The sequence below is a fragment of the Somniosus microcephalus genome, chromosome 17 (assembly GCF_052327205.1).
Source record: "Somniosus microcephalus isolate GS21.2 chromosome 17, FLI_Smic_1.0, whole genome shotgun sequence".
Lineage (NCBI taxonomy): Eukaryota > Metazoa > Chordata > Chondrichthyes > Squaliformes > Somniosidae > Somniosus > Somniosus microcephalus.
Window position 1 is genome coordinate 22762561 of NC_141003.1, and position 27649 is coordinate 22790209.

Genomic DNA, 27649 nt, shown 5'->3' on the forward strand with positions numbered 1-27649 from the left:
AAAGCTTGTGATTTCAAATAAAGCTGTTGGACTATAACCTGGTGTTGTGTGACTTCTTACATTTGTCCACCCCAGTCCAACTCCGGCATCTCCACACCACAGCATTACAGCGAGTCGAAGGAGATGTTGTTCTGTAACAATAGAGGTATTATCAAAGAGTAAGACTGGGTAAGTGTTACAGGATTGAAGTGTAACAGTTACAGGAAGTGTATGCTTTACACAACATTTTTAATGTATTACCACAGACAGGGAGTGTGTGCAAACACAAGATTTTAATATATTTTCCTTTTTAAATTCCTACATCCACATTTATAACTGAAACTGCCTATGAAAACTTATCACGCTGTAATGACACCCTGCCTTCAGTCAAGGTGCTGCAATGCCACCATTGGTGGGAGGGTGTAATTACAACATGACAAGTTTACACAGAGAGTTTCCATTATAAATGTGGACAAAGGAATTTATAATGGAAATATAAAAACTAGGACAGAATATTTAACTTTAAAATGGGCATTGTATTACGTCTGTGCACCTGGTCCAAAGATCCTTTGGCCTCCAGCCATGCTTTACTTGAAGATTTAAGTCATGACTCCCGTTTGCAACATTATGGAAGATTAACTTTCTTTTGTATAAAAATAATATTCGGAGTTGTGTTTTCTTTCAGTGTACAGAATACTAAAATGGATTTTTTAAGTGAAATAAGTTAGCCGACACTTTTATAGTTGGGGGGGGGGAGGGTGCTATCTTTGAGTTTCTCTTTGGTCAGGGAACCCTGCGCACGGGCCGTGGTTGTTGGGATAATTATCTTTGACTTCAACATTGCAAGTACCAGAATTTCAGGCTCAAGTGAAACATGAAACACACCGAATGCCCATTTATCTAAATTAGTAAAATCTAATGTAACTTCAAAATAAACTTACTTCACATATTATAAAATATATATATTCTCCTGTACAAGGCTAAAACATTTCATGCTGCTACTTACAAGCTAAGTTAACCCCTGGCCCCCTACATAGGTACATGGTCTTTTCTCGTCTAGCAATTCCTAAGATCCATCTAGCTCGCCTTCTACCATCCTGGTAGTACACAATTCTACTGTGTACTTAACTGGATTTTCAATTACCAAAAGGTCAAAAGGAATAAAACAGATACAATTTGTGTGCTTTTTTCATCAATAGGAGCTGATCTTAACAGTCTTGTCACTTATACCTGCCCTCACCAGTGATGTGTCAAGAGTGAACAAGTACTAGCCACACTCTTGGGTGTTTGAAACACACAGATCGGTTCAGCAGCTAGCATTTTAAAGATAAATGTAGATTTATTGACTGGGTATCTTTTGTAATTTTAACAGTAAGCACTCCGAGGTCATATCCACTGATGTACAGGGTTATTACAGTAACATCATCTTACTGAATGGGTTTTCAAAACATCTGTGGAAGAGCATAGATTGTACTGCTACCTATCCTATTCTGTTCAAAGATGAGTGTGGCAATTAATTCTAGTCATTTACATTCAGGGCATGAAAAGACTGAAGCAGGCTAGAAAATGAAACTGCTGTATCTCTGTAATCAGCCTCTTCAGATACCTCTTCAAACTCTGTTCCAGTGCTTCACTTCTTGTCTACTTATTTGATTTCAATACCATCTCTTCTCTCTCCTCTGTTTCATTCAATGTTCCAACCCCTCACCCTTTCTTCATTCTGTTCCATTTTCTTGCCCTTCCCTCACTCTGCTCTGATTTCTCACCTTTCCCGCACTCTTTTCCCCCCAATCCCCCTATCCTTCCCTCACTCTCTTCCCATGCTCCCTCGCACTGTTCTACTCCTTTACCCCTTTCCTACCCTTCCCCTCACTTTGTTCCAATCCCTCACCTTTCTCTTACTCAGTTCCAACCCTTCACTCTACCCTCATTCTTTCACCATGCCTCGCTCTTCCATGACACTGTTCCAATCCCTCACCCTTTTCCAGCGCCTCACTTTTTTCCCAATGCCCCACCCTTGCCCTCACTGTTCCAACCCCTCTGTCTTTTCCCGTGCCCCTTTCCTTCATTCTGTTCCAATGCTAGGCATTGTTTCTTTTATCAACTGCATTATTCTTGGTGATTTAAACTTGAAAATATAATACATGATCTCCCTGGACACCATATTGCATTTGCCATGGCAACATTCTTGCAGCAATTGGACCGATCGGGGCAGCTTCAGCTGCCTGATGTTCATATTGACAGTGGTGCATGTGGTGTATGTGCCTTTAAGAGCAATTGTGGTGTATGTGCCTTTAAGAGCCCCAGGTGTGCGTAATGCCGGTAATTGCCACTTGGGCTATATAAGCCTGTGTATTGTGTATATCCTTTAGAACCCCCCCAGACTTGCTTAGTAAATACCTATGAACCAACTCCTGTCTTCAGTGTCTTTATCTACACACGGACACTACAGTGGCGACGAAGTGGAAACGGACTTACCTGCAATTTGTCAGCACCTCAAGGACATCAATTCCTCCAGCGTCCAGAAGACTCAAGGAAGTAAAAGAAACTGTGGTTTCACCAGCTGGCCAAGCTGGTGGCAGGTACTGCGCTAATCCTTCCTGGGCGTCAGGCTGGGGCTCCAGCGGCGGGCTCTGCAGCTGAGACAGGCAGTGAAATCGGAGGCAAGCAATAACGGACTGGGAGGGTGCACTCAGGAGACGGCCGGCGCGGCAAGCAGGTCAGCGTTTAGACCTCCGTCGGGAACGAGTCTCCAACAGTGAATAAACGGAAACCACAGTAAAACAGCGTTGTTATCGGTAGCAGTGGCGGGAAAGCGCAGGAAGCGCCATATCGTTGCTACAGAGAGAAAAAAAAAGCGCGGGAAGCGCCATATCTTTTTTGAAATGCCTAAGTCTGGCAATATTGATGCTTTTGATAACGAAACAGCGCCTAACTTTGGCAATATTGATGTTTTTGATAACAAGATAGAGGATTGGACCACATATGTAGAAAGAGTGGAGGTGTTTTGCACCGCAAATGGAATAGAAGATGAAAAAAAAGCTTCAGTGCTTCTGGATCTAATGGGCGCAGAAACATACAAGCTGTTACGCAACTTAATCACTCCAGCCGAACCGATGGACAAGAATTTTGAGGAGATTGTTGATACCCTACACTGCCAATTCGAGGCAGGACTGGCAGATTCTCTGCAAGACAAATTCATCTGCGATCCCCTAAGTGTAGAAACACAAAAAAAGGTATCTTCTGGAAAAGATTTAACACTGGACAAGGCTTTCAGTGCAATAGGAGCGGCAAAGATACAGCAAAGGCCACAGGACTTCGGCACCCATGAAATGACACGGGGTTTCGAGAGATGTTATCGCTGCGGCAGATCCAACCATGACCAGAGGGATTGCTGGTTCAAAGAAAAAGCATGCAGGCGATGCGGAAAGATGGGACACATTCCACGTGTATGCCGATCTGAAAATAAAAAATCCACCAACGGGAAAAGAATCAATAAGGAAAAGCACAGAAAGGTACAAATGATGATGGACAGTAGCTCCAAAGACCAGAAGAGCGATAGCGACTCCGGGAACAAGAGACTAAGCTCTCCCAAATTACATAATGTAATTGCCAATGAAGATTACCAGACCATTTGGGTTACCCTCATAATAGCAGGGTCCCCAGTTAAAATGGAGCTAGATACAGGATCAGCTCTAACCGTAATAAATCGACGAGATTACGAGAGGCTATTTTCGCATATACCTCTAAAAGACACATCCATTATCTTAAAAACATATACGGGGCAGAAAGTATACCCCAAAGGAAAAATAAAGGTGCCTGTGGTATACAACGGCAAAGAAATACAAAAGTTGTATTTATACATTCTACAAGATGGTGGTCCACCGTTGTTGGGACGTGAATGGATAAGGAAGATACGTTTAGACTGGCACTCCATTCAGGCACTGACGGTGACCAGTAAGAAAAAAAACAATGATGACATCATACCTGAACGATTAAAAGACATCTTGGCCAACGCCAAAGAAGTGTTTCAAGAGAAACTAGGAACCTTGAAAGGCATCACCGCCTCAATAAAAGTGGAAGATGCAGCAATTCCAAATTTTTTTAAGGCAAGACCGGTGCCAGACGCAATACGTCCGGCAGTCGAGGCAGAGCTGGAGAATTTGGAAAAGGCAGGCGTATTATCCAAAATAGATTGGAGCGAATGGGCAACACCCATCATTCCAGTCATGAAAAAAGCATTGAAAAATAACTCTGAGAAACAGAGAAAAATTCGCATCTGTGGGGACTTTAAGGTGACTGTAAACCCGGTCCTTCACACGGTACAGTATCCTCTTCCGAGGATAGAAGATATTTTCGCCTCACTATCCGGAGGAAAACGTTTCACAAAAATTGACTTGGCACAGGCATATCTACAGATGGAGGTTGAGGAGACCTCTAAAAAGTATCTCACAATAAACACACACAAAGGCCTGTACCAGTACAATCGACTGGTTTTTGGAGTAGCATCAGCTCCAGCTATCTGGCAAAGAGCTATGGAGCAAGTCCTGCAAGGGATTCCGGGGACTCAGTGTTACCTAGACGACATCCTTATAACAGGAGAAAACGACAACGAGCACCTTGCCAATTTGGAGCAGGTGCTCACTAGGCTGAAAGAACGGGGCCTACGAGCAAATCGCCCCAAGTGCGAATTTTTCCAAAATCAGATATCATATTGTGGCCACATAATTAATAAGGAAGGGTTGCATAAGTCACCTGAGAAAATTGAAGCAGTTATAAAAGCCCCAGCACCTGAAAATGTTTCACAATTGAGGTCATTCCTGGGATTAATAAATTACTATCATAAATTTTTACCGAACTTATCAACTATTCTACACCCTCTTAATGATCTTCTACACACAGGAGTGATTTGGAAATGGAACGAAGACTGTAAACGTGCCTTCCATAAATGTAAAGACTTAATCACATCCGAGAAAGTTTTGGCTCATTACAACCCATCACTACCAATCAGACTGGCGTGCGATGCATCCCCTTACGGCATAGGAGCGGTATTGTCCCATAGATTCTCTGATGGCTCGGAATGGCCGATAGCTTTTGCGTCACGCTCATTGAACTCAGCTGAGCGTAACTATTCCCAGATAGACAGGGAAGCACTCAGCCTGGTATGGGGAGTGAAGAAATTCAACCATTACCTACACGGACAAAAATTTACCTTGCTGACTGACCATCAACCCTTCATCTCCATATTCAACCCTAAGAAAGGTGTCCCCGTTATGACGGCACAAAGACTACAGAGGTGGTCCCTTTTTCTAGGGGCACACCAATACAACATTGAATACAAAGGGTCAAAACAGCATGGGAATGCTGACGGTTTATCGCGCCTGCCGTTGCCAACGATAGAAGAGGCACCTACAGTAGACCCAGTAGAGATATTCCACTCTACCATAGTGGAATGTCTACCGGTGACAAATTCTGCCATTGAAAGGGAGACCAGAAATGACCCTACTCTCTCACGGGTCTACGATTTAACAATGAAGGGATGGCCAGCACATGGCGAACCACTGTTGCCAGCATTCTCGCAAAGAAGAGAACAGCTGTCAGTGTGCCGAGGAACCTTGATGTGTGGATCCAGAGTGGTGATTCCACCCAAACTCCAGGATAAAGTGCTAAAGGAGCTTCACGAGGGGCATCTGGGTGGAGTGAAAATGAAGAACCTAGCTAGGGCGTTTGTATGGTGGCCAGGTATCGATGGAGACATCGAAGACATGACCAAGAGCTGCCTAGGATGCCAGAAGGTCCAAAATGCTCCGCCACAGGCCCCTCTACATCCATGGGAGTGGCCCTCATCTCCCTGGCAAAGGGTGCACATCGACTTTGCTGGTCCATTTATGGACTCAATGTTCTTAATCGCAGTTGATGCACACTCCAAGTGGCCGGAGGTAATAAAGATGTCCTCCACCACCACGGAAAAAACCATCACAGTATTAAGGACCATATTTGCCAGGAATGGGCTGCCGGAACAGATATGTTCTGATAATGGACCGCAATTTGTGTCTGAAGAATTCAGAAAGTTCTTAAAGAACAATGGGGTAAAGCACTACACGTCCGCCCCATACCATCCCGCCACCAATGGATTGGCTGAAAGGTTTGTCCAGACCTTTAAGAAGGCCATAAAGGCCATGGGTAATGAAGACATAAAACTTCAGCACAAGGTGGATAACTTCTTATTTGCATATAGGAATGCAACACATATGGTTACAAACCAAACTCCCGCCATGATGTTCTACAATAGAAACCTAAGATGCCAGCTGGATTTGGTCAAGCCCAACATCCGAAGGGACGTGGAGAACCGGCAGTTTCAGGGCATGAATGAAAGGCCAACTAGGGCCTTCCAGATAGGCCAACCGGTTTTGGCCCGGGACTACCGTACCGATAAATGGCAGCCTGGAACTATCTGCACACGACTAGGACCACTGATGTATACCGTGGACATCGGAGAAAGCATAATAAGGCGCCATGCTGACCAAATCATCAAGTCATCCAAAAAGGGACAACCTACACCACCACGCTATACATCTAACGATGAAGTAGAGATACCCATGTCTACCTCCGATCCGGTGATACTGGAACCCGATGAACCCGACACTGGCCTTCAAGCCGAATCAGCCTTGCCAGAAGAACCTACTGCACCACCAGAAACTACTACACCCCCGAGGCGTTATCCGGACCGAGTCAGGAAGCCTCCTGAGAGACTAACTTATAATTAATTAATACAGCAATGTATATTATTTTGCATATAACATGTAATTAATAATTACTTAAAATATGATGTACTAATTAGCTAGAAGGGGAGGAATTGTGGTGTATGTGCCTTTAAGAGCCCCAGGTGTGCGTAATGCCGGTAATTGCCACTTGGGCTATATAAGCCTGTGCATTGTGTATATCCTTTAGAACCCCCCCCAGACTTGCTTAGTAAATACCTATGAACCAACTCCTGTCTTCAGTGTCATTATCTACACACGGACACTACAGCGCAGGATTGGTCTTTTCAAGAATATCCACCAAGAATTATTTTAGAATATGTTCCATTTTGACAGTCCACCAATTAGTTTGTGAAAAAACACACTTCACACAATATACTGGTGGGGAACTTACAACCACAAAGGCACAGCTTTGATTTTATAAACAATCATCACTCAGCCAATGCTAAAGTAGGGGTTTTTCAGATATGCCACAATTAAGTTTCCATAAATGTCATTCAAGTCCTACCTTGTATATCACATTGATATTTTTGCCCAAAGGGTCTGCATTGATGAAAGAAATTTTCAGAGGAACAGCATTTGAGGTGAAATACGAACAAGCCTTTTCAGAAAGAGAAAAACATGGAAATATAAGCATCATAAAAAATGGTAACACTTGCATTGGATAAACATTTGAGGCAGAAGAAGATACAGGTAGTGAGCAGGCCACTGGGACCAGTTTTGGATTGCTTTAACAAAGAGCCAACACAGACTGATGACATCCTTGAGTCAGTGGTAGTGCTCTTCCTTCTGACTCAATAGTTCGGGGGTTCAAGTCCCACTACTAGCCTTAACATATAATCTAGGTTGGCATTCATGTTCACTACTGAGAGAGTGCTTCATTGTAGGAGGTGCTGCCTTTCAGGTAAGTTGTTAAATTGAGGCCCTGTCTGCCCGTTAAGGTGCATGTAGAAGATCTCATGGCATATTTGGAGAAGAGCAGGGAGTTCTCCATGCTGTCCTGGCCAACACGAATCCCTCAACCAACTCCTCCAAAAATGGACTATCTGGTTATTTATCTCATTTACTGTTTGTGGAATTGTGCTCTTCACAACTTGGCTGCCATGTTTGCCTATAAAACAGTGACTACACTTCAAAAATCAATTCCATCAATTGTGAAATGGTTTGGGTAAATCCTGAGGCCGTGAAAGATGCTACATAAAAATAAATTATTTCTTTATATACTTCACATGAATTAATAAGGCCAATCAGAACATTTAGGCCCAAACCTTAGAAAAAAGGTCTGTAAATTATTTCACGGAGATTTAAAAAATGTCTAGTGTCAGCATAATACACCATGCAAATGCAGTACACACCCCCCTGCATTAGGAGAATGTTAATCACGCTCAAGAAATAACCATTTTGCACTGGGTCACATGATGTTTCTATAGAAACAGTTCCTAAGAGTACACCAGATACGTTGGAGCCTGGATCCCTGTGTTTTGAATCATGGTGTCAAGCTAATCTCAGAAAAGCACCTCATTTAAACAACTAACACATTATTTTGTTCGACTGCTTGCAATCCAAGATTGAGAGCTAAGGCCGTGGAACCGAAGCAATTTTGTTTTAAGCACAGGCCTTGAAGCTATTACACTCCTTGTAATTTATTTCCCCTGTGACATCTTCCAGATATAAGACAATGTGGATCATTATTCACCTCACTCTGCGCTGAATTTCAATCCATTTTCAAATTTAAAAATCACCATTTCACTCTTTGGAGTGAATGTTAACACTCAACTCGTTCAGTAAACAATGTTTTTCTGTTGCAATAAAATTAAATGCGTTGGTTTGAGAAGAAACAAGGTGTTTATTGCACTGACTGCAGTTTGGAACTCTGGGAGGTTTTGACTGGCACAGTTTAGATGTTTTGCAAAAAATGACTAGATCTGTAAGAAAGATAAATCTATTTCATTTTCTGCTTGGCTCAGTTAGTAACACACTCTGAGTCAGAAGGTTGCAGGTTCAAATCCTGGACTGGGACTTGAATACAAAATCTAGGATGACACTTCAATGCAGTACTGAAGGAGTACTGCATTGTCAGAGGTGCCACCTTTCAGGTGACAGGCAAGTGAGAAATAATTGCACTGGACCTGCTGTACCAAGAGTCTCAGTGTTAATACTTTGCAGTTAATTTGTAACTATAATGCTTTTTAAAACAATCAAAAGGAGGAACTTGCATTTATATAATGCCTTTAATCTTCTCAGGATGTTGCAAGGTACTTCACAACCAATGAATTACTTTGCAAGCTCAGTCAATGTTTTGTAGGCAAAGACAGCAGCCAAGTTGTGCACAGTGAATTAGCAGTTAATTGTTTTTGTTGATGTTATTGGTTGAGGGAGGAATATTGGCCAGGATGCCAGGAGAATGCCCCAATCTTTTTCCTATTTGACTCTAAGCTGAGCATCCCACCCCACATCCCCATCATCACCAAGACCACCTATTTCCACCTCTGTAATATCGCCTGTCTAAGCCCTGCCTCAGCCCATCTGCTGCTGAAACCCTCATTCATGCTTTTGTTACCTCTAGACTTGACTATTCCAACGCTCTCTTGGCCACTTTCCCACTTTCCCCCCTCCATAAACTTGAGCTTATCCAAAACTCTGCTGCCCGGATTCTAACTCGCACCAAGTCCCGTTCACCCTTCACCCCATAAAATAAAATGTAAACGGAGCATTGCGCTGAAAGTGCTGATTCTTAATATTTAATCCTGTTTCTTAACACCAAACAACTGTAGCTTTGGGCACAGAACAGCAAGAAGCACTTCCTCAAGGAGCTTGCTGAACTGCTCTGGTTCCCATTTGTTCTTTCTGATTTCTGAAATGCTGACTAACTCAGAACACGACAATAACTTTTAATTATGCGCCACTCCCATAATAATGAAAGAGAGAGAATATGGATGAGTATCTTGTTCTCCTAGTTTTTCAAGTTAAGTGTCAGCTTACTTCAGTAGAACCTTGTTCACTGCTAAGTCAGCAGTCATGAGTTAAAGCCCCGATCTAGGACTTGAGCAGGTAATCTCGGCTGACATTTCAGTGCAGTACTGAGGGAGTGCTCCATTATTAGAAAGACTGTCATTTAGATGAAATGTTAAACTGAAGTCCTGTCTCTCTGTTCTGGTGGACGCAAAGGATCCCATAGCATTACTCGAAGAGAAGCGGGTCACCTGGTCAACATGTATCCCTGAACCAACATCACTATAAAAGATTATCTGGTCATTTATCTCACTTGCTGTTTGTAGGACCTTGCTATGTATAAATTGGCTGTCACATCTGCCTACATAACGTTGACTACACTTCAGAAGCAATTCATTGGCTGTGAAGTGCTTTGAGTTGGCCTGAGGATGTGAAAGATGCTATATAAATGTATGTTCTTTCTTTAGTGTACCTCACCTAACCTCTTATGGATGTTTGAGAACAAAGGATAGGAAAAGACCACCTCGTCCATTAAGCCTGTCACATACTGTTATGGTGCAGATCATGCACATCATCGACCCCTTCCCCCAAGCAGTCAGTCCAGCAATCTCCTGAGACAGGCAAAACAGTAGGCCGATTTTAGGAGAAAAAAATACTTTGGGAAATTCCTCTCTGACTCCCGAAGGTGATCAAACAAGTTCCAGGAGTCCACAGTGACTGAAAGACACATCCCCAATACCCCACCTACCTTCTCCACAGTGACTGAATACACATCCCCAATACCCCACCTACCTTCTCTACAGTGACTGAAACACATCCCCATTACCCCAGCTACCTTCTCCACAGTGACTGGGAGACACATCCCCAATACCCCACCTACCTTCTCCACAGTGACTGAATACACATCCCCAATACCCCACCTACCTTCTCCACAGTGACTGGGAGACACATCCCCAATACCCCACCTCAGTTACTGGGAGACACATCCCCAATACCCCACCTACCTTCTCCACAGTGACTGAATACACATCCCCAATACCCCACCTACCTTCTCCACAGTGACTGGGAGACATATCCCCAATACCCCACCTCAGTTACTGGGAGACACATCCCCAATACCCCACCTACCTTCTCCACAGTGACTGAATACACATCCCCAATACCCCACCTACCTTCTCCACAGTGACTGAATACACATCCCCATTACCCCACCTACCTTCTCCACAGTGACTGGGAGACACATCCCCAATACCCCACCTACCTTCTCCACAGTTACTGGGAGACACATCCCCAATACCCCACCTACCTTCTCCACAGTGACTGGGAGACACATCCCCAATACCCCACCTACCTTCTCCACAGTGACTGAATACACATCCCCATTACCCCACCTACCTTCTCCACAGTGACTGGGAGACACATCCCCAATACCCCACCTACCTTCTCCACAGTGCCTGTGAGACACATCCCCAATACCCCACCTACCTTCTACACAGTGACTGAATACACATCCTCAATACCCCACCTACCTTCTCCATAGTGAATGTGAGACACATCCCCAATACCCCACCTACTTTCTCCACAGTTACTGAATACACATCCCCAATACCCCACCCACCTTCTCCACAGTGACTGAAAGACACATCCCCAAAGAGGGTGCAAAGCAACTGGCGCCCGGGCGTTGCTCTGCCCACGAAATTCAGCGGGAGGTTAGCGGCGGCGCTAACCGGTAGCGCCCCGCAGTGCTGCGCCACCAGCGATTATATCATCGCCGTGCGCAGCGTCCCGCTTGTGCCCCAGCCGGGATCTTCGGGAGTGCCCCCTGACTTACCACCGGACCATATGTCCGACGGGGTTAGGGGGGCCTACCTGCAGCCGGGGAGGCGCAATTTAAAGGCGAGGTGCGGGGCGGCCATTTTTGTTGCTGGCTGCCTGCCAGCACCTGCCTGCGTTCCTGTCCCTGGCCTCCTGAACGGCCCCCCCGCGGAGTGCCGGCTGCGCTCCAAGAGCCCAGCACTTCTCTTAAGTGCCGAGCTCTTTTGTCGGCACTCCCAATCCCCAGGGACCCAGCTGGGCCCCAGGTCGCGCTGCAATACCGTGGCACGTAGCGGCGCGATATTGACTCACAGCACCCCAAGAGGGAGGCGGGGTGCTTCGAGTAGCATCCCACTTCCCTCTTGGGGTGCAAGCACTCAAGTTCCGGCGCGGGGACGCTAATTATTCCGGGGCGCTAAAAGTAGCGCCCCAGCGAAGTTAGCGTCCCAAATGGGGCGCTACTCAATTTTTAGCCCTATGCTTTTCTAGGTTAAAAAGACCAGCTGTCTCAGCCAATCATGGTAACTAAGGGCTTTTAAACTAGCTATCAGTTTAGTGTCCCCCCTCGGCACCATTTCCAGGACCTGTATATCAGCCACCCTGACAAAACTTCCTAGCAGTCTATTTACTTTTGCAGTAGCCTCGTGACACTGGTCGTGAACCTTTCGAGATTCACCTAGATCTTATTCCCACTCAACATCCTTAAGTTCCCAGCCCTGCATGGAATACACATGCTTGGCATTATTCCTACTCACATGGATAATACAACATTTATCCATATTAAATGACGTCTATCAGACGTGGGCCCATTGCCTTATCATATCTAGATCTGCTTGTAATCTATTTTTTTCTCATCTAAGGTTCCAACACCTGCACAAATCTTTGCGTCATCCATGAACTTGCAGATAGTTTCCCCAGATCACTAATAAAGATGGTGAAGAGCAAATGCCCATTAAACCAATCCTTGCTGGACTCCACTATTAACGGACCCCACGTAGAATCGCTGCCATTCAAAACATCCTGCTGCCTGCAAGAACACAACCAATTCCTGCTCCAACCCAAAATCTGCCCTCTGATCCCACAGGATCCTATCAATGCCTAGTGCAGTAACCTGGGAGGTTATGAGTAACCTGATCCACCAGGTGGTGCTGTGGCAATTGCTCTCCTGAGTTAAGTCTGATCTGTACTGTTGTACTCTTTGTTTTTGCTGCCTCATGGCAGAAGCTTTTATGTGCAAGGGTTGATTAAATCATGTTACGCAGTTAACCTGTGTCTGTCTCCATCTATGACCAGCTCAAGATACCACATATGGCGACGAGAATAAAGGACGGAAGAGTTTTGGAGTATTCGGAAGAGGTGCTCGGGTTGGTTAGCAAGCTAGTCGGAAAAGCACGAGGCTAGGCCGCGGGAGTCGAAACGGAGTTTGATTTTTTGGCTGAAGTGACCGGACTCCAAGGATGGCAGGAACGGTAGGCTCCGTGGCACCTTTTGACAGTAAGTCGCAGTCTTGGGAGGAGTATATTGAAATACTGAGCCATTTCTTTATGGCAAACGAGGTGGACAGTGCTGAAAAGAAAAGGTCCATTTTACTGAGTTGTGTGGGAGCACAAACCTATACACAGATGAGGAACCTGCTGAGCCCGGAGCGGCCAGGAGAAAAATCTTTTGACGAGTTGGTGAGTCTACTAAAGAATCATTTCAATCCGAAACCTAGTGAAATAGTACAGAGATGGAAATTCAATTCAAGGATTAGGAGGCCGGAGAAAGCGTTACCAAGTATGTGGAGGAGCTTCGGAAGCTCGCACAGGACTGTAATTTTGGAAATGCGCTCACAGTCATGTTAAGGGACAGACTAGTATGTGGAGTTAACGACGACAGTATACAGCAAAGGTTGTTGTCAGAAGAAGGATTAACGTTTGAGACGGCACTTAAAAAAGCACAAGCCATGGAGACAGGTAACAAGGACATTAAGGACTTAAACAGTATGAGCAAGGAGAAATGGAGTAAACCAGGGGGAGGAGCTGTTTTCAAGATGGAAGCGGGCGCGAAAAGTCCACCAGTCGGGGTTGGGGATTGCTACCGATGTGGCGGGATGAGCCATTATGCAAAGGACTGCAGGTTTGCAACGGCAAAGTGCCACAATTGTGGAAAAATAGGGCACTTAAAGAAAGTCTGTAAAAGGGCAGTGAGTGAGAGAAGCAGTGCTAAAGGGGCAAAGCATGCAAAAGGAGGGAGGGAGAAGTACACAAAGCGGGCAAATTACATACAAGAGGAGGAAGAGTCTAGTGAGGAGGTTTTCACTGTATACAGTATAGACACTTCAAGGCCCAACGTACCCCCTCTCACTCAGTATTTGATAGTGAACGGAGGTCAAGTAAAAGTTTGAGATTGACACCGGATGTAGTGTAACCATAATGTCGCAGACTGAGTACGCCAAGCTATGGGAGGAAGCAAAAGTACCAGAACTAGGTACATGCCCCATTAGTCTCAAAACCTACACAGGACAGAAGGTGGACATTTTGGGGGTGGCCGAAGTACAAGTGGAACACAAAGGAGTCACCAAAGAGCTTACGGTGGTAGTGGTAGCAGGGTCAGGGCCAAACCTATTAGGGCGAGGGTGGATCAGTGAGTTGAGTGTGTACTGGCAGGCAATGAATAAAATGGAGGACAGTAGAGGCACTGCAAGAAGTGCTGATGAAGCATGAGTTAGTGTTCAACGACGAACTGGGCACCTTAAGGGGAGCCACAGCCAAGATTCATGTAGCCAGTGATGCCACGCCTCGTTTCTTTAAACCAAGGTCGGTACCTTTTGCAATGAAAACCAAGGTTGAGGCGGAACTAGATCGCCTGCTAAGGGACAAAGTAATAGAACCAGTGAAATTTTCAGACTGGCCGGCACCAATAGTCCCGGTATTGAAGCCCGACGGTAACATAAGGGTGTGTGGTGACTATAAGTTAACAGTGAACAGAGTATCATCACTAGAACAGTACCCCATTCTGAGAATGGAGGACATGTTAACATCGCTCGCTGGGGGAGAAAGATTCAGCAAACTGGACATGAGTCATGCGTATCAGCAGATATTGCTAGATGAAGAATCAAAAAAGTTTGTCACAGTGAACATGCACAAGGGGCTGTTCACGTATGCCAGGTTACCATTTGGTGTCAGTTCTAGCCCAACAATATTCCAACGGACTATGGAGGGCATTCTGCAGGGCATTCCAAAGGTGGCCGTGTACTTAGATGATATTCTGCTAACAGGAAGTGACGATCAGGATCACTTAAAAACACTGGACAAAGTGCTACAGCGGCTGGAAGAGGCGGGGCTATGCCTGAAACAGAGTAAGTGTAGTTTCATGGAGAAGGAAGTTACATTCCTGGGACATCGGGTGGATGCCACAGGCCTCCATCCATTACCAGGGAAAGTGCGGGCAGTGCAGGATGCACCTGCACCCACCTCAATGACTGAACTGAAAGCCTATCTAGGGCTCCTGAATTATTATAACCGGTTTCTTCCAAACTTATCGATGCTGCTGGCACCCCTGCACAAACTGCTGAGAAAGGAGGAGCCATGGCGTTGGGGGCCAGAGCAAGCGAAAGCGTTTCAGCAGTCAAAGGAGCTACTTCAGTCCAGCAGGGTGTTGGTGCATTACGACGAGAAGAAGGAGCTGATAATGTCCTGCGACGCATCACCCTATGGAGTGGGGGCAGTGTTGGCCCACCGCATGCCAGATGGAGCAGAAAGGCCCATCGGGTTTGTTTCACGCACGCTCACAGCTGCGGAAAAGAACTATTCACAGCTTGATAAAGAGGGGTTGGCCATTATATTTGGAGTAAAGAAATTCCATAAGTACATATATGGGAGGAAGTTTGTAATCAGTACTGACCACAAGCCTCTTACTAGCTTACTGAATGAGATGAAAGCGGTGCCTCAAATGGCATCACAGAGAATAATGAGATGGGCAGTAATACTAAGAGCCTATGAATATGTGATCACATACAGAGCCGGCAAAGAAAACGGGAACGCGGATGCTCTCAGCCGCCTGCCCCTCTCAAAATATCCTCGCAGTACTTCCCCTGAGGAGCACGTCCTGATGCTGGATCAGGAGATCAGTCCCCTGATGACTTCAGCGCAAATCCAGGGCTGGACAGCCAAGGACCCCGTTCTGTCAAGGGTCCGTGAGGTTGTGTTGAAAGGCTGGCCAGATCATCGTGAGGGACCGGAGTTCACGCCGTACAGACAGAGACAGCACGAGCTCAGTGTCCAAGATGGATGTGTGCTATGGGGAGCACGCATCATAGTCCCAGAGCGGGGACGCTCTACTTTGATGGAACAGTTGCATCAATCGCACCCAGGAATGACTAGAATGAAAGGACTGGCTAGGAACTACCTGTGGTGGCCTAACTTGGATGCTGAAATTGAGTCAAAGGTAAAGTCATGCACTATATGTCAGGAACAGAGGAAAGCGCCTGCCGGGGCACCACTCCATCCCTGGGAGTGGCCCAGCAAACCCTGGAGGAGAATTCACATAGATTATGCGGGACCTTTTATGGGCAAAATGTTTTTGGTGCTGGTTGACGCTCACTCAAAGTGGATCGACGTTTATCCAGTGAGCTCTGCAATGACTGATGCCACACTGAATTGTCTCAGGAACAGCTTCAGCACGCATGGTATTCCAGAAATGATTGTATCCGACAATGCACAGTGTTTTGTTAGTGAAGGGAGCAAAGAATTCATGGTAAGGAATGGAATCATACATGTCACCTCGGCTCCATATCACCCAGCCTCAAATGGGTTAGCTGAGTGAGCCGTGCAGACTTTTAAGGAGCTCATGAGGAAGAGCTCAGGTGACACCCTGGAGACCAAGCTCAATAGAGCCTTGTTTAGTTATCGTATAACACCCCAAGCTACCACGGGGCTTTCTCCGGCTGAGTTGATGATGGGGAGAAAGTTGCGGTGCACGTTAGACCTGATACACCCAGATCGCAAAAGCAAGGTTGAGACAAAACAAACAAACCAAAAAGCATACCATGACAAACATACTAGAGCTCGCCATTTCGCCATAGGGGACTCTGTGTACACCCGGAACTTCGGTTATGGACCTAAATGGATACCAGGACTAATCCAGGACATTACAGGACCTGTGTCGTACTCCGTGTTACTAGGGGATGGTCGAGGGGTTTGTCGGCATGTGGATCAGCTTTTCAGCCGGCAGCAGGGGGAACTGCCTCAGATGGAACAAAGGGCAGTAGAGGAGGCTGTTCCAGGACCCAGCACGGCTTATAAGGTGCCAGTGGACACTGGTACTGCCAGGCCACAGTGGGACAGAGTAAAACCAACATCAGAGACTACTCCAATCTCAAGTGCGAATGAATCTGAGAATCCACCACAAGTGGAATTAAGACGTTCACAAAGGATTCGCAAGCAACCAGAAAGACTTATACAAACCTTAACCATGGTTAGAGCATACTAGTTAATTCAAACATAGTACCTAGTAATGGTTATTGTTTAAGAATTGCATACGGCAATCTTAAGTGGGGAGGAGTGTAGTAACCTGGGAGGTTATGAGTAACCTGATCCACCAGGTGGTGCTGTGGCAATTGCTCTCCTGAGTTAAGTCTGATCTGTACTGTTGTACTCTTTGTTTTTGCTGCCTCATGGCAGAAGCTTTTATGTGCAAGGGTTGATTAAACCATGTTACGGAGTTAACCTGTGTCTGTCTCCATCTATGGCCAGCTCAAGATACCACACCTATTGTGCATTGTTAAAATTTCAAAATCAAGGTATGCAATGTCAATTAGGACTACAGGAAACTCTTTTTTATCCGTCACCTACGGGACCGGCATGGTGCCGGTTTATCAAAAAGTCCAGATTACAGAGAGGTATAGTAAAAGGTATGAGAACTCCGTACACAGCAACAAATCCAGGCTTCCCTGTTGCTTAGCAACAGGTGCATGAACCCCGGTTACACAGCCACAGATCCAGGAACGGCCACGAATATGAACTAAAACTTACCTGAACCTACACCTGAATTTTGCCGGTTAACAGAGATTTCCGGTTATTTAGGTGCCGGTAAATCGAGAGTTTCCTGTACTTACATCCACCAACCGAGTAACTGACTCAAAAAATTTAACCAGTGACCTTCTTTAACGGAAGCCATGCTGAGAGTCTCTAATAACCCCTTCTCTGTCTCAGTGGCCACACTGAGTATCTCCAATGATCCCATCCAGTAACTTGCCTATAACTAAAGTCAAGCTAATGGGCCTGTAATTTCCTGGTTCTGACTTATTGCCCCCGATTAATGGCAATGACATTTTTTTTAATCATTCACGGGATGTGGTCGCTGCTGGCATGAACAGCATTTATTGCCCATCCCTAATTGCCCTCGAGAAGGTGGTGGTGAGCCGCCTTCTTGAACTGCTGCAGTCCGTGTGGTGAAGGCCCTTCCACAGTGCTGTTAGGGAGGGAGTTCCAGGATTTTGACCCAGCGACGTTGAAGAAACGGCAATATACTTCCAAGTCAGGATGGTGTGTGACTTGGAGGGGAACTTGGAGGTGGTGGTGTTCCCATGGGCCTGCTGCCCTTGTCCTTTTGGTTGGTAGAGGTTGTGGGTTTGGGAAGTGCTGCCGAAGAAGACTTGGCAAGTTTTTTGGACATTCAAAAATACAATGTTTAAGAGGACAGAAAAAAATAGGAAAACTTTAAAGATTGTGCAGTAATTCAGAACCTCGGCCAACCAGGATCATCTCTGTAAATAAGTCATGAGGCAGCAGCAGCAGTTTCTTTCCTTGTGAACTTACAGTGGCGTCAATGCCTTTTACTGCAAATGCAGGATTCAATGGCAGATGGCAAACATGTTCCTGGTAGAAGAATTTCTCTACTTCTTCAATCTCTTTCATTAATATAGTCTGCAACATGAAAGCAATAAAACATTATCATTCTTTATTTCTATGCAAAAAAAAAACAAGAGCAGTAAAATATGCACCTTGGCAAAGTAGTCAAAACAATCACCATACCAGAATAAAGTCGACAGTTCTCTTCGTACAGAGAGAGCCCCAGCCAAAAGAAACTGAAGGATAAACTAAGTGATCTAGTGCCTCCCAAAGATGAACTATGCTCAAGAGGTTGGATAACTTTCCCAGGTTATATAAAGGGCTGATTTTTCTCTACGCTGCAGCACTTCCACTGGGGGGAGGGTGTAATTACAGTGCGACATCTTTACATAGGCATTTATAATGGATAAAAGCTGACAGGAAATACATGGAGATATCAGATTTCTAAGTATATTATACAATAGAGATTTAAGTTATACATAAGCTTTGGAATAGTGTACTGGAGAAAAGAGCAAATAATACCCACCACATCAGACACTGGCCTAGAAATTCAGTTGGTTGCGCCAGCAGTTAGCGCCTTAAGAGAAGTGAATGTCGGGCGCTGTGCGTGTTGCGGCGCCCCAAATTAAGTTGGGCGTTAGCGCCGGCACAAAGTTTAGCGCCCACCCGGATGCGCGCGCAGAAAATGACGTCACATCCTCGTGCAACGCCCTTTGGCCGCCCCGATTCCAAACTTCAGTCGGACCGCCCCATTGTGCGGCTGGCGGCCGGAGTGTTTGAAAAAAGGAATGCAACACAGCCAGCGCGGGCCCCGGGGAGGCGCAAATTAAAGGGGACGTACCCTCCAGTATAAAGACCAGCCATTTTGCAGCAAACACTCTTGTGCAACGCATTTCTGGACACACAACAAGGAGGATAGCTAACTGGTTTCAAGCAGCAACAGCTCAGGTATTTTTGGACTCAGGCCAGAGCACTGCAAGTGGCCTTTTGGAAATTTGACTGTTTGCCAGGATTTGATGGGGGTTGCATGGGGTGCCAACGCGGAGCTGCAGCGCCATGTCCGTAGGGCTCACAGACGCATTGTGAGAGGGGCAGCCCTGGCTAGAGGCAGAGGGGGCTACAGGCGTCGGCCACGTAGGCCTTACCCAGTCAGGCTATACCGCCAGCAGCGCTCCTACCTCAACATGACTGATGCGCGATGTGTTAGAAGGCTCCGATTCCGAAAGGAGGTGGTTGCAGAGATCTGCCACCTGCTTCACAGAGATCTGCGTCCAAAGCTCAGGTGCAGGACGTCTCTGTCGGTGGAAGTGAAGGTGACGGTGGCATTGAACTTCTATGCCACCGGCTCCTTCCAATCCGCTGCTGGGGACATAGCTAACATCTCCCAGTACGGCGCGCATCGCTGCATCTGCCAGGTGACCGAAGCACTGTTCAGAAGGAGAAGCCAATTCATCTCCTTCCCCATGGCCTTGGAGAGCCAGCATCAGCGCGCATTGGGATTTGCAAGACTCGGGGACTTCCCCTTGGTGCAGGGCGCCATTGACTGTACGCATGTGGCTTTGCGGGCCCCTCTGGCGCATGGCGAGCAGTTTCGCAACAGGAAGGGCTACCATTCTCTGAATGTGCAGCTGGTGTGTGACCACAAGCAGCGCATCATGGCTGTCAATGCCAGCTTTCCAGGCAGCAGCCACGATGCGTTTATCCTGCGGCAGAGTACTGTGCATGACATGTTCGAGGCACAGCCTCCCCCAAGAGGATGGCTACTCGGGGACAAAGGCTATCCTTTGTGTACCTGGCTCATGACCCCGCTCTGTGCGCCCAGGACCGCTGCTGAAGAGGCATACAACGAGAGCCATCAAACCACCCGCAACATCATCGAGCAAACTATTGGGGTCCTCAAGCAACGGTTCCGCTGCCTTGATCGCTCCGGAGGAGCTCTGCAGTATCCGCCGGACCAGGTCTCCCAATTTGTGGTGGTTTGCTGCATGCTACACAACCTGGCTATCCGCAGGACTCAGGCACTGCCACCTGACGTTGGACCAGCACCTCAGGAGGAGGAGCAGGAGGAGCAGGAGGAGGAGGAGGAGGAGCAGGAGTACGTTCCCAGGAGGGAGCGACCAGGGCCAAGGGCCGCGCGACGCCACCTTATTACACGGTACTTCTAAGCCCCCTGTCAGGGAATGCCTTGTGGCCATGAGGGAAGATGAATGCAGCCGCTCCGCAAGCCCTCAGCCGGCGAAGCCAACAAACACTAACAAGAACAACCATGGAGACTGTATGAATAAAGATAATTATTTATTACACAAAAATGAAAACCCCTTCCCACATGAATCCCCAAAAACAATCAACGAGCCACACAAAAAGCCCAACAAACGACTCACTCCCACAAACTGGGGAGGAGTAACTCCGCATTTGTACAAACCTGGCCTCAACCTCGGCCTTAACGCAAAAAATAATCCCACGAACCAAACAACCATGGGCAAAAGAAAGATGGCCACCGCCATATAAAACGAAAGCTGGCCACACCCTCTACTGAGTGGCCCGCGAGGGCGAGACCTTGTCCAGCCTTTTGCCTCCCCTGCCCGGCCTGCTGCTCCTTCGCAAGCTCTGCCCAGTGGCTGCTGCGAGGCTGGGGGAAGGCACCTGAGGCTCAGATGTCCTTCCGCCAGATGCCGCTGGGGGGCGGCCTACACGGCCTTTGGGCGTCGAGGGGCCAGCTGCTGAGTGGCGCACCTGAGCCTGGCCAACATCAGCTCCAGCCGCTTGCCCTTGACGCCCCAGTGGGGGAGTGGCGGCGACGGATGGCGCAATGTGGGCAAGCTGGCGTCTGGGATGCGCTGGCTGGTGCTGTGGCGCGCTGGCACTCGGCCGGGCCCGCACTGCAGGATCCGCACCAATCAACCAAGGGGCGGCTCGCTGGGACGCTGCAGCGCGGCGGGTGCCCTGGCGATGCCTGCCTGAGACAGCGCGTGTGGCAGCAGTGAGTGCCCCTGTTGTCCTGGTGTGCGCCCGCATCACACCCGCCAGGGACTTGACGGCATCAGTGAGCATGCGGCCACTCGCGGCAGTTGATGCCCCGAACTCGCGCACACTGGTCGCCAGCGACTCGATGGCCTCAGGCATGCGCCCCACCACGCGCATGAGCTCCGTGTGGCGCCGGTCCGAATCCTCGGCCATCTTGTCCAGCTTCCACGCCTCCTCCGAGGTGAAGGTGTCCGGGCTGGAGTCGGGACTCTCCCGCTGGGGAGCAGGGGACCGAACTAGGGGAACCTTGCCACGTTGGTGGCGGCGAGTGTCCCGATCAACTGCACTCCCCTCTGATCCTTCCCCCCTTTGGGGGGAAGGCCGCGGCCCACGCGCAGGGCTCCTGGGTGGCTGGACGCCACTGGTCCCAGCAGCTGCAATCCCCTGCGACAGTTGGTCCAGGCACTCGTCCAGTGAGGACGTGTCAATCATTTCGTCCTCTCCTGCGGGACCTGAGTGTTCCCCTGATGGTCCGGCTTGCTCTTGCTCCTCCTCCTCCTCCTCCTCCTCCTCCTCCTGTTCGGAGGGGCTGTCACTGGCAGCTTCAGGGACCTGGTCGTCACCAGCTGAAAGCAGGAATGCACAAGAGTAGCTTCAGAGTGAGGAGACGGCGTCAGCGAGGGAGTCAGGACTGGTGGCATTCAGCGCATTGGTGGGACAGTGGCAAAGGAGGTAGCTCGGATGCACAAGTGCGACGCGAGAGGGCCAAAAGGCGAGGTCCTTACCATTGCCGGGCAGTGGAGGGTCGGCTACTCCGCACGCTGTGGGCATGATCAGCCGGGCTCCCATGAGCCCACTCACGCGCTCCTCCAGGGGAGTGAGCTTCTGCAGCTTGGCGCGGCCTCCCCTGGTCCTGGCACGGGCCTGGCGATTATAGGCAACTTTAGCCTGCAAGAGAAAGGACAGGCTGTAAATACGGAGTGTAGCCCTGATGTACTGTGAACTGCCTCCCATGGTGGAATAGCTTGGCCAGAGTGTAGCCCTGATGTACTGTGCACTGCCTCCCATGGTGGAATAGCTTGGCCAGAGTGTAGAGTGCAGAATGGGCAATTGATGCTCATGACTGTCCCAAAGCTGCTGGCTGAGGGCTGGCCATTAGGCCTTTCAGCTCCCTTTGCCCATCATGTCAGGTGTACATGCAAGAATGAGGAGGAGACTGGAAAGGGTACTCACCCTGACAATCCTGGTCAGGTCGTTGTATTTTTTCCGACATTGTTTGTGGGTCCTGGGGGCATCGCCGGTGAACGTCACCCTGTTGGCGATCTGCTTCCAGGCTCTGGTGTATTCTTGGTGGTTCGGATTCCTCCTAGTCTCTGGGAACAAGATCCTGCGCCTCTTCTCCAGAGCTGTCACCATTATTCCCAGATCACGCTCTGAGAAGCGCAGGGCACGCTCACGGGCCTTCTCTGGCGTTGCCATGACTCCCTGGGGCTGAGCAGCAGTGTTGAGGCCTATTTGCAAAGCTGCAGTGTGCAGGGCGTGGCAGCAGACCAAATCGTCCCTTCCCCCTTTAAGAGCTGGTCGGCGCCACGGGGTCTGCTGTCAATCAAAAAATGACCGCACCCGCGCTGCGCCCCGCCTCGGCGCTATCCCTCTGCACCGCCGGCTTAGCGCCTAAAGATAGTAGTGCAACGCCTCTTTTAGCGCTCCAGCAACCTCTTAGGGCGAAGCCACTGAATTTCCGGCAAGGGGGCGCAACTTTGGGGCGGGCGCTAACTTCGGGCGGGCGCTAGCATTAGCGCCCCAAAACTGGCTGTACTGAAATTCTAGGCCACTGTCTCTAGGTGCAGATATACTGATCAGAACCAAATCATGCCCAGCCTCAAAAATCATGAGGTTTCAGGATTGACTGTGTAGTCTGTCAGTTTTGCAGAGAAAATCAGTGAATCTAATGAAGAATAACTTACCTGACAGTTCTGTGGTTGAATGTACTATGCAGTACGGTACTGAGCCCTACGTACTGATAAGCTCCCAGCTTTGATCCCTTGTCACTGCTCAGTTGCCTATCACTGCTGGGGTGGGGGAAGGCTTCTACATTTAGACTTTAGGCGGGAGAAATTAGGTATCGCCCCGTTTGGGGCATAATTATCGGCCAGGCGGAAAGTTTAGCGCCTGCCACTAATTATCGCCTCCAACTGCAAACTTGGCTTTTATCGCCCCTGGAGGTGATTGGAGCACTAAATCAGGTGCTACACACCTCTCTTAAGGTGCTAATGCCGAGGAGCGAGGTGCTACCTCAGAGCGCTGGCGAAGCTCATGTGATGTCAGTCAGCAATGGAACACAGACACACTGGCGCCGGCCAGTTCTTAAAGGGGAGGGTCGATCTTGCTCTCCATCCACATCCTGCTCATTGCAGCCTTGAATCTCGGCCTGGAGAGACCTGTACATCAAATCTGCTGGAAAGAACAATGGAGAGGCCCAGGGAAAGAGCTCAGAGTGCAGCCCCCACAGTCTCTTCTAAATCAATGCAAGGAAGGTCAAATCTAAATGAATCTGCAAAGTGCTGCTCAGTACCCAAAACTCCTTCACACAGCGTTGAATCTCTCCAGAAGTCTCTCTCTCCCTCTCAGAATGCGTGGTGCAAAAATGTCGCCGACAAAAAAAGGCAGGAAGCGGTTGCCTTTAAATAGCGCTCCCCCAGTCCTTTCCTGACTGCAAAACGCTCCCCTCAACCTGTCGTTGCTAGTGGCAGGTGGTAAGGCTGGGGGGCGCCACTCGATATCCGGTCCGGGGCGCTACACGCTTGACTGACGTCACGATCGGCGGGCGCAGGAGATCGTGGCAGAAGTGTTTTGCGCCGTTGCAAAATGTCTGGTCAATTTCGCGAGAGGCGCAAACATCACCGCGCCCAGGCGCTAGTTGCTTTGCGCCCCATTAGCGCCCGCTTAGGGCACTAACGGGAGGTGCAAAGCAACCACATTTTTCCCCCTAGTACTCTAAGCTAGGAAGATGGATGGGAGGAAAAAGCCGTCAGGGTCCCTGCTCCCAATTGATGTCCACTGCTGGAAACTGTGTGGATGTCAGGCAAGGACAGGATGAGGCTTAGCTGATGCGATGTCCCCTGCAGTTCAACAGCCTGCCGACACTGATAGTCTGAGCTCACCCTTGACGAATAGCCATTACCTGGGAAACCGCATCCTGGCAAGAATCAGCTCCTAGGATAGGAAGGGAGGAAAGCCCTCCCCGTCCCCATCGTTTATGCTGAACATTTATTAATAATGCCAATACTGTCTGAACCACTTATCCATACAGGCCAACCTAGAAAATGTAGCAAAAATGGAGTCATGGTAAAAATGGCTACATGGGCAAGTTACTGGAGAGCAGTTGGTGCCCATATCCAAGCAAGGATCACTCCTTCTGGAGAGGGTGGGAAACAATTGGGGGTAAGGGGTAAAGTTTGATTATAAAATTGGGAAACAGTTAAAATTAATAAAAAGGAAGAATCTTACCATTTTTTAATATATATATTCTTGATAATGACTCCATTTATATTGAAAATTGACTCCCTGGCATTCTGACATCAGGCATGGGCATTGGCTAAGTAAGTGGCCTTTATGTAGAGTGAGCATTTACCAAAGAGGCCATTGGACAGACCTTGCTTGTACTCACCGAGCGCTTTGATTGGTCAGCTGCCCAGACTTTCTCAGCCACCTCAGCCAACCTGTCGATGAGCTTGGTCTCTTTGTCAAATTCTTCTCGCATGGCTCGCCCTGAACAGCAGAGCACAGAAGCCAACAGCTGGCTGTACCGGCCCGTGAACGGAGAGTCTGCCAGGCAATCCTTCAGTAACCTGCGGAGGAACGCAAAGAACAACCTCAACTCGAGGCTGCAGCTGCACTCGTCCCACCTCATTGACGGAATCACTTCAAAAATCAGGAACACTGGAACGGTCAAACGTTTCCTTTTAAAGCACAGGATTCTAGATAATGTTCTGCAACATATTAGGGGAAATTTTCCCCAAAGGAGCAATCCTTTGGTACTAATATCAGGCCAGGACTATTTGAAGATGGGCATTAAGATAATGCTGACATCAACGACTGCTCATCAGACACTCTCGCCCCTACCCCATAGCTTATGCTGAATATTAATAATGCCAATACTTTCTTAACCACTTATCCATACAGAACAACTTCGAAAATAAAGCAAAAAGCAGCCCAACAGCTTGAAAGAAGCCAACAGCTCATACCAGCCCTGAATGTCGATGTGAGGACAAGGAATTAGACGTATGCTGCAGCTGTGACCGCTAGTGGATCACTTTTACTCTGGGGAAAAATCTGAAATACAGAAACGAGCAGTTGGCAGTAGTGGTGGATTTAAAAATTGCTGAAGGAGAATGGGACGTGAAGTAGGACATCCAGACCCTTGAGCCTGCTCCGCCATTCAATTAGATCATGGCCGATTTGCATCTTAACTCCATTTACCTGCCTTTCAATTAGCTCCATATCCCTTGATACCCTTACCTAAAAAAATCTATCAATCGCAGTCTTGAAAGTTCCAAGTGACCCAGGATTCCACAGACTTTTGGGGAGAGAATTCCAGATTTCTACTACCCTTTGTATGAAGAAGTTTCCTGAATTCCCTCCTAGATGGCCTCGTTTTAATTTTAAGATTATGCCCCCTTGTTCTTGATTCCCCCACCAGAGGAAATAGTTTCTCTGTACCTACCCTATTGAATCCTTTTAACGTTTTAAACACCTCAATCAGATCATCCCTCAATCTTCTATAAAGAGAATACAAGCCAAGTTTATGCAAACTGTCTCATAATTTAACCTTCTAAGACCCAATATCATTCTGGTGAATCTGTGCTGCACCCACTCCAAGGTCAATATATCCTTCCGGAGGTGCGGTGCCCAGAGCTGAACGCAGTGCTCCAGATGGAGTATTTCTGCTCCCTTGAGATAAAGTCTAACATTCCATTAGCCCTTTTGATTACTTTTTGTACCTGCCTACGAGCTTTAACAGGAGACCGAGGCTGGGGTTTCTGCTCCCGAGCTCGCCAAGAGGCAATTTTCCCTCCATAAAAGTAAATGGACGGAAAATTGTGGGCTGGCGATCGCAGTAGCGGAAAACCATGGCCTTATTTTCCAGGAGGTCTTGGGGGAGATTGACTGTGCACTTTATTTGGCACATTTTACAGCATCTCAGAGTCTCTCACACCAAAAATAATTTCACAAGCCAATAACTGCCATCTGTCCCCTTCCTGAACTCCATGGCAATCCAGGGGAAGGTGACCAGGGAATTCCCGGACTGAGTTTATGCCGAGTCACTATCATTGAAACCTTTGATGATGGGTCGTACCCTCTTTACATCAAACTTAAAAATACATGAGTCTGGAAATTACTGCTGGTGATTGGTGACAGAAGCATTAGTGTGACATTCCTTTGTCCCCTAGTTTAACTGAGCCACAAACCTATTTAAAATATATTGGTCAACACCTCCTTTAAAATAGCATTCAGAGCAATGTCACACAAGCATGTTTAGCTTTCATTTGCTATTATCCTTTGAGTGAATTTTCCAGCCTATGTTTCTCTTGTCAAAATGTTTGTTTTCTCATGCTGGAAACAACAATCATTGCACTAAAAGTGTACGAAAGTAGGATTTGCAGGAAGAAATGCTGGAAGAAGGAATTGTATGCTCCCAGGCACACATGACCCGAGTGCATCCTGCCTTAATGTAACTCCTCATCATACCCTCTGGATACTGACCGCTCCAATGTGGATGGTGCAGGCTTTCTTCTGAGTTACTGCGTGGTAATAAAGAGACACCCACCAGGAGCATGTAAACAAAATTAAAAATCAGGGGCTAGATTTTCAGTATAGACAGTTTTGGGGCGCTAACCTTAGCGCCCGCCCGAAGTTAGCGCCCGCCCCAAAGTAGCGCCCCGTTGCCGGAAATTCAGTGGCTTCGCCCTAAGAGGTTGGTGGAGCGCTAAAAGAGGCGTTCCACTACTATCTTTAGGTGCTAAGCCGGCGGTGCAGAGCGCAACACCCGAGCTCGGGCGCAGCGCACGGCAGACACTCTGGTGCCAGTGAGCTCTTAAAGGGGAAGGGTGCATGTGTTTTTTTCAAAGGCAGAGTCTGGGGGGGGAGAGGAGGAGGAGGAGGAGTAGGAGGAGGAGGAGGATGATGACGATGATGATGATGATGATGATGATCCGTTCACAACAACACACTGGATCCTTCCACTCAACACGTGCAGACTGCCGTTTATAGTGCAGGAGGAGTGCCCTTTAATTTGCGCTCCCCAGGGTGTGTTGCGTTCCATTTTACAAACGCTCTGGACGC

At 47.9% G+C, this 27649-nt stretch overlaps 1 protein-coding gene across 3 annotated transcripts in view; it reads right to left on the reverse strand.

Annotated features, from left to right (window-relative positions):
* LOC147105566 (phosphatidylinositol 3-kinase C2 domain-containing subunit gamma-like) overlaps positions 1-27649 on the reverse strand; it is a 238025-nt gene that overhangs the window by 59145 nt on the left and 151231 nt on the right. For 2 of the 3 annotated variants that reach the window (XM_086010053.1, XM_086010054.1), the window contains exons 19-21: positions 24975-25155; positions 18308-18415; positions 7249-7341 (exon numbers count right to left, since the gene is read on the reverse strand). In XM_086010053.1, coding sequence (XP_085866179.1) covers positions 7249-7341; positions 18308-18415; positions 24975-25155 — 382 coding nt within the window. Of the gene's footprint in view, positions 1-7248; positions 7342-18307; positions 18416-20569; positions 21931-22089; positions 22253-24974; positions 25156-27649 lie in introns of those variants that run through there. The other variant, XM_086010055.1, reaches the window with a different exon arrangement.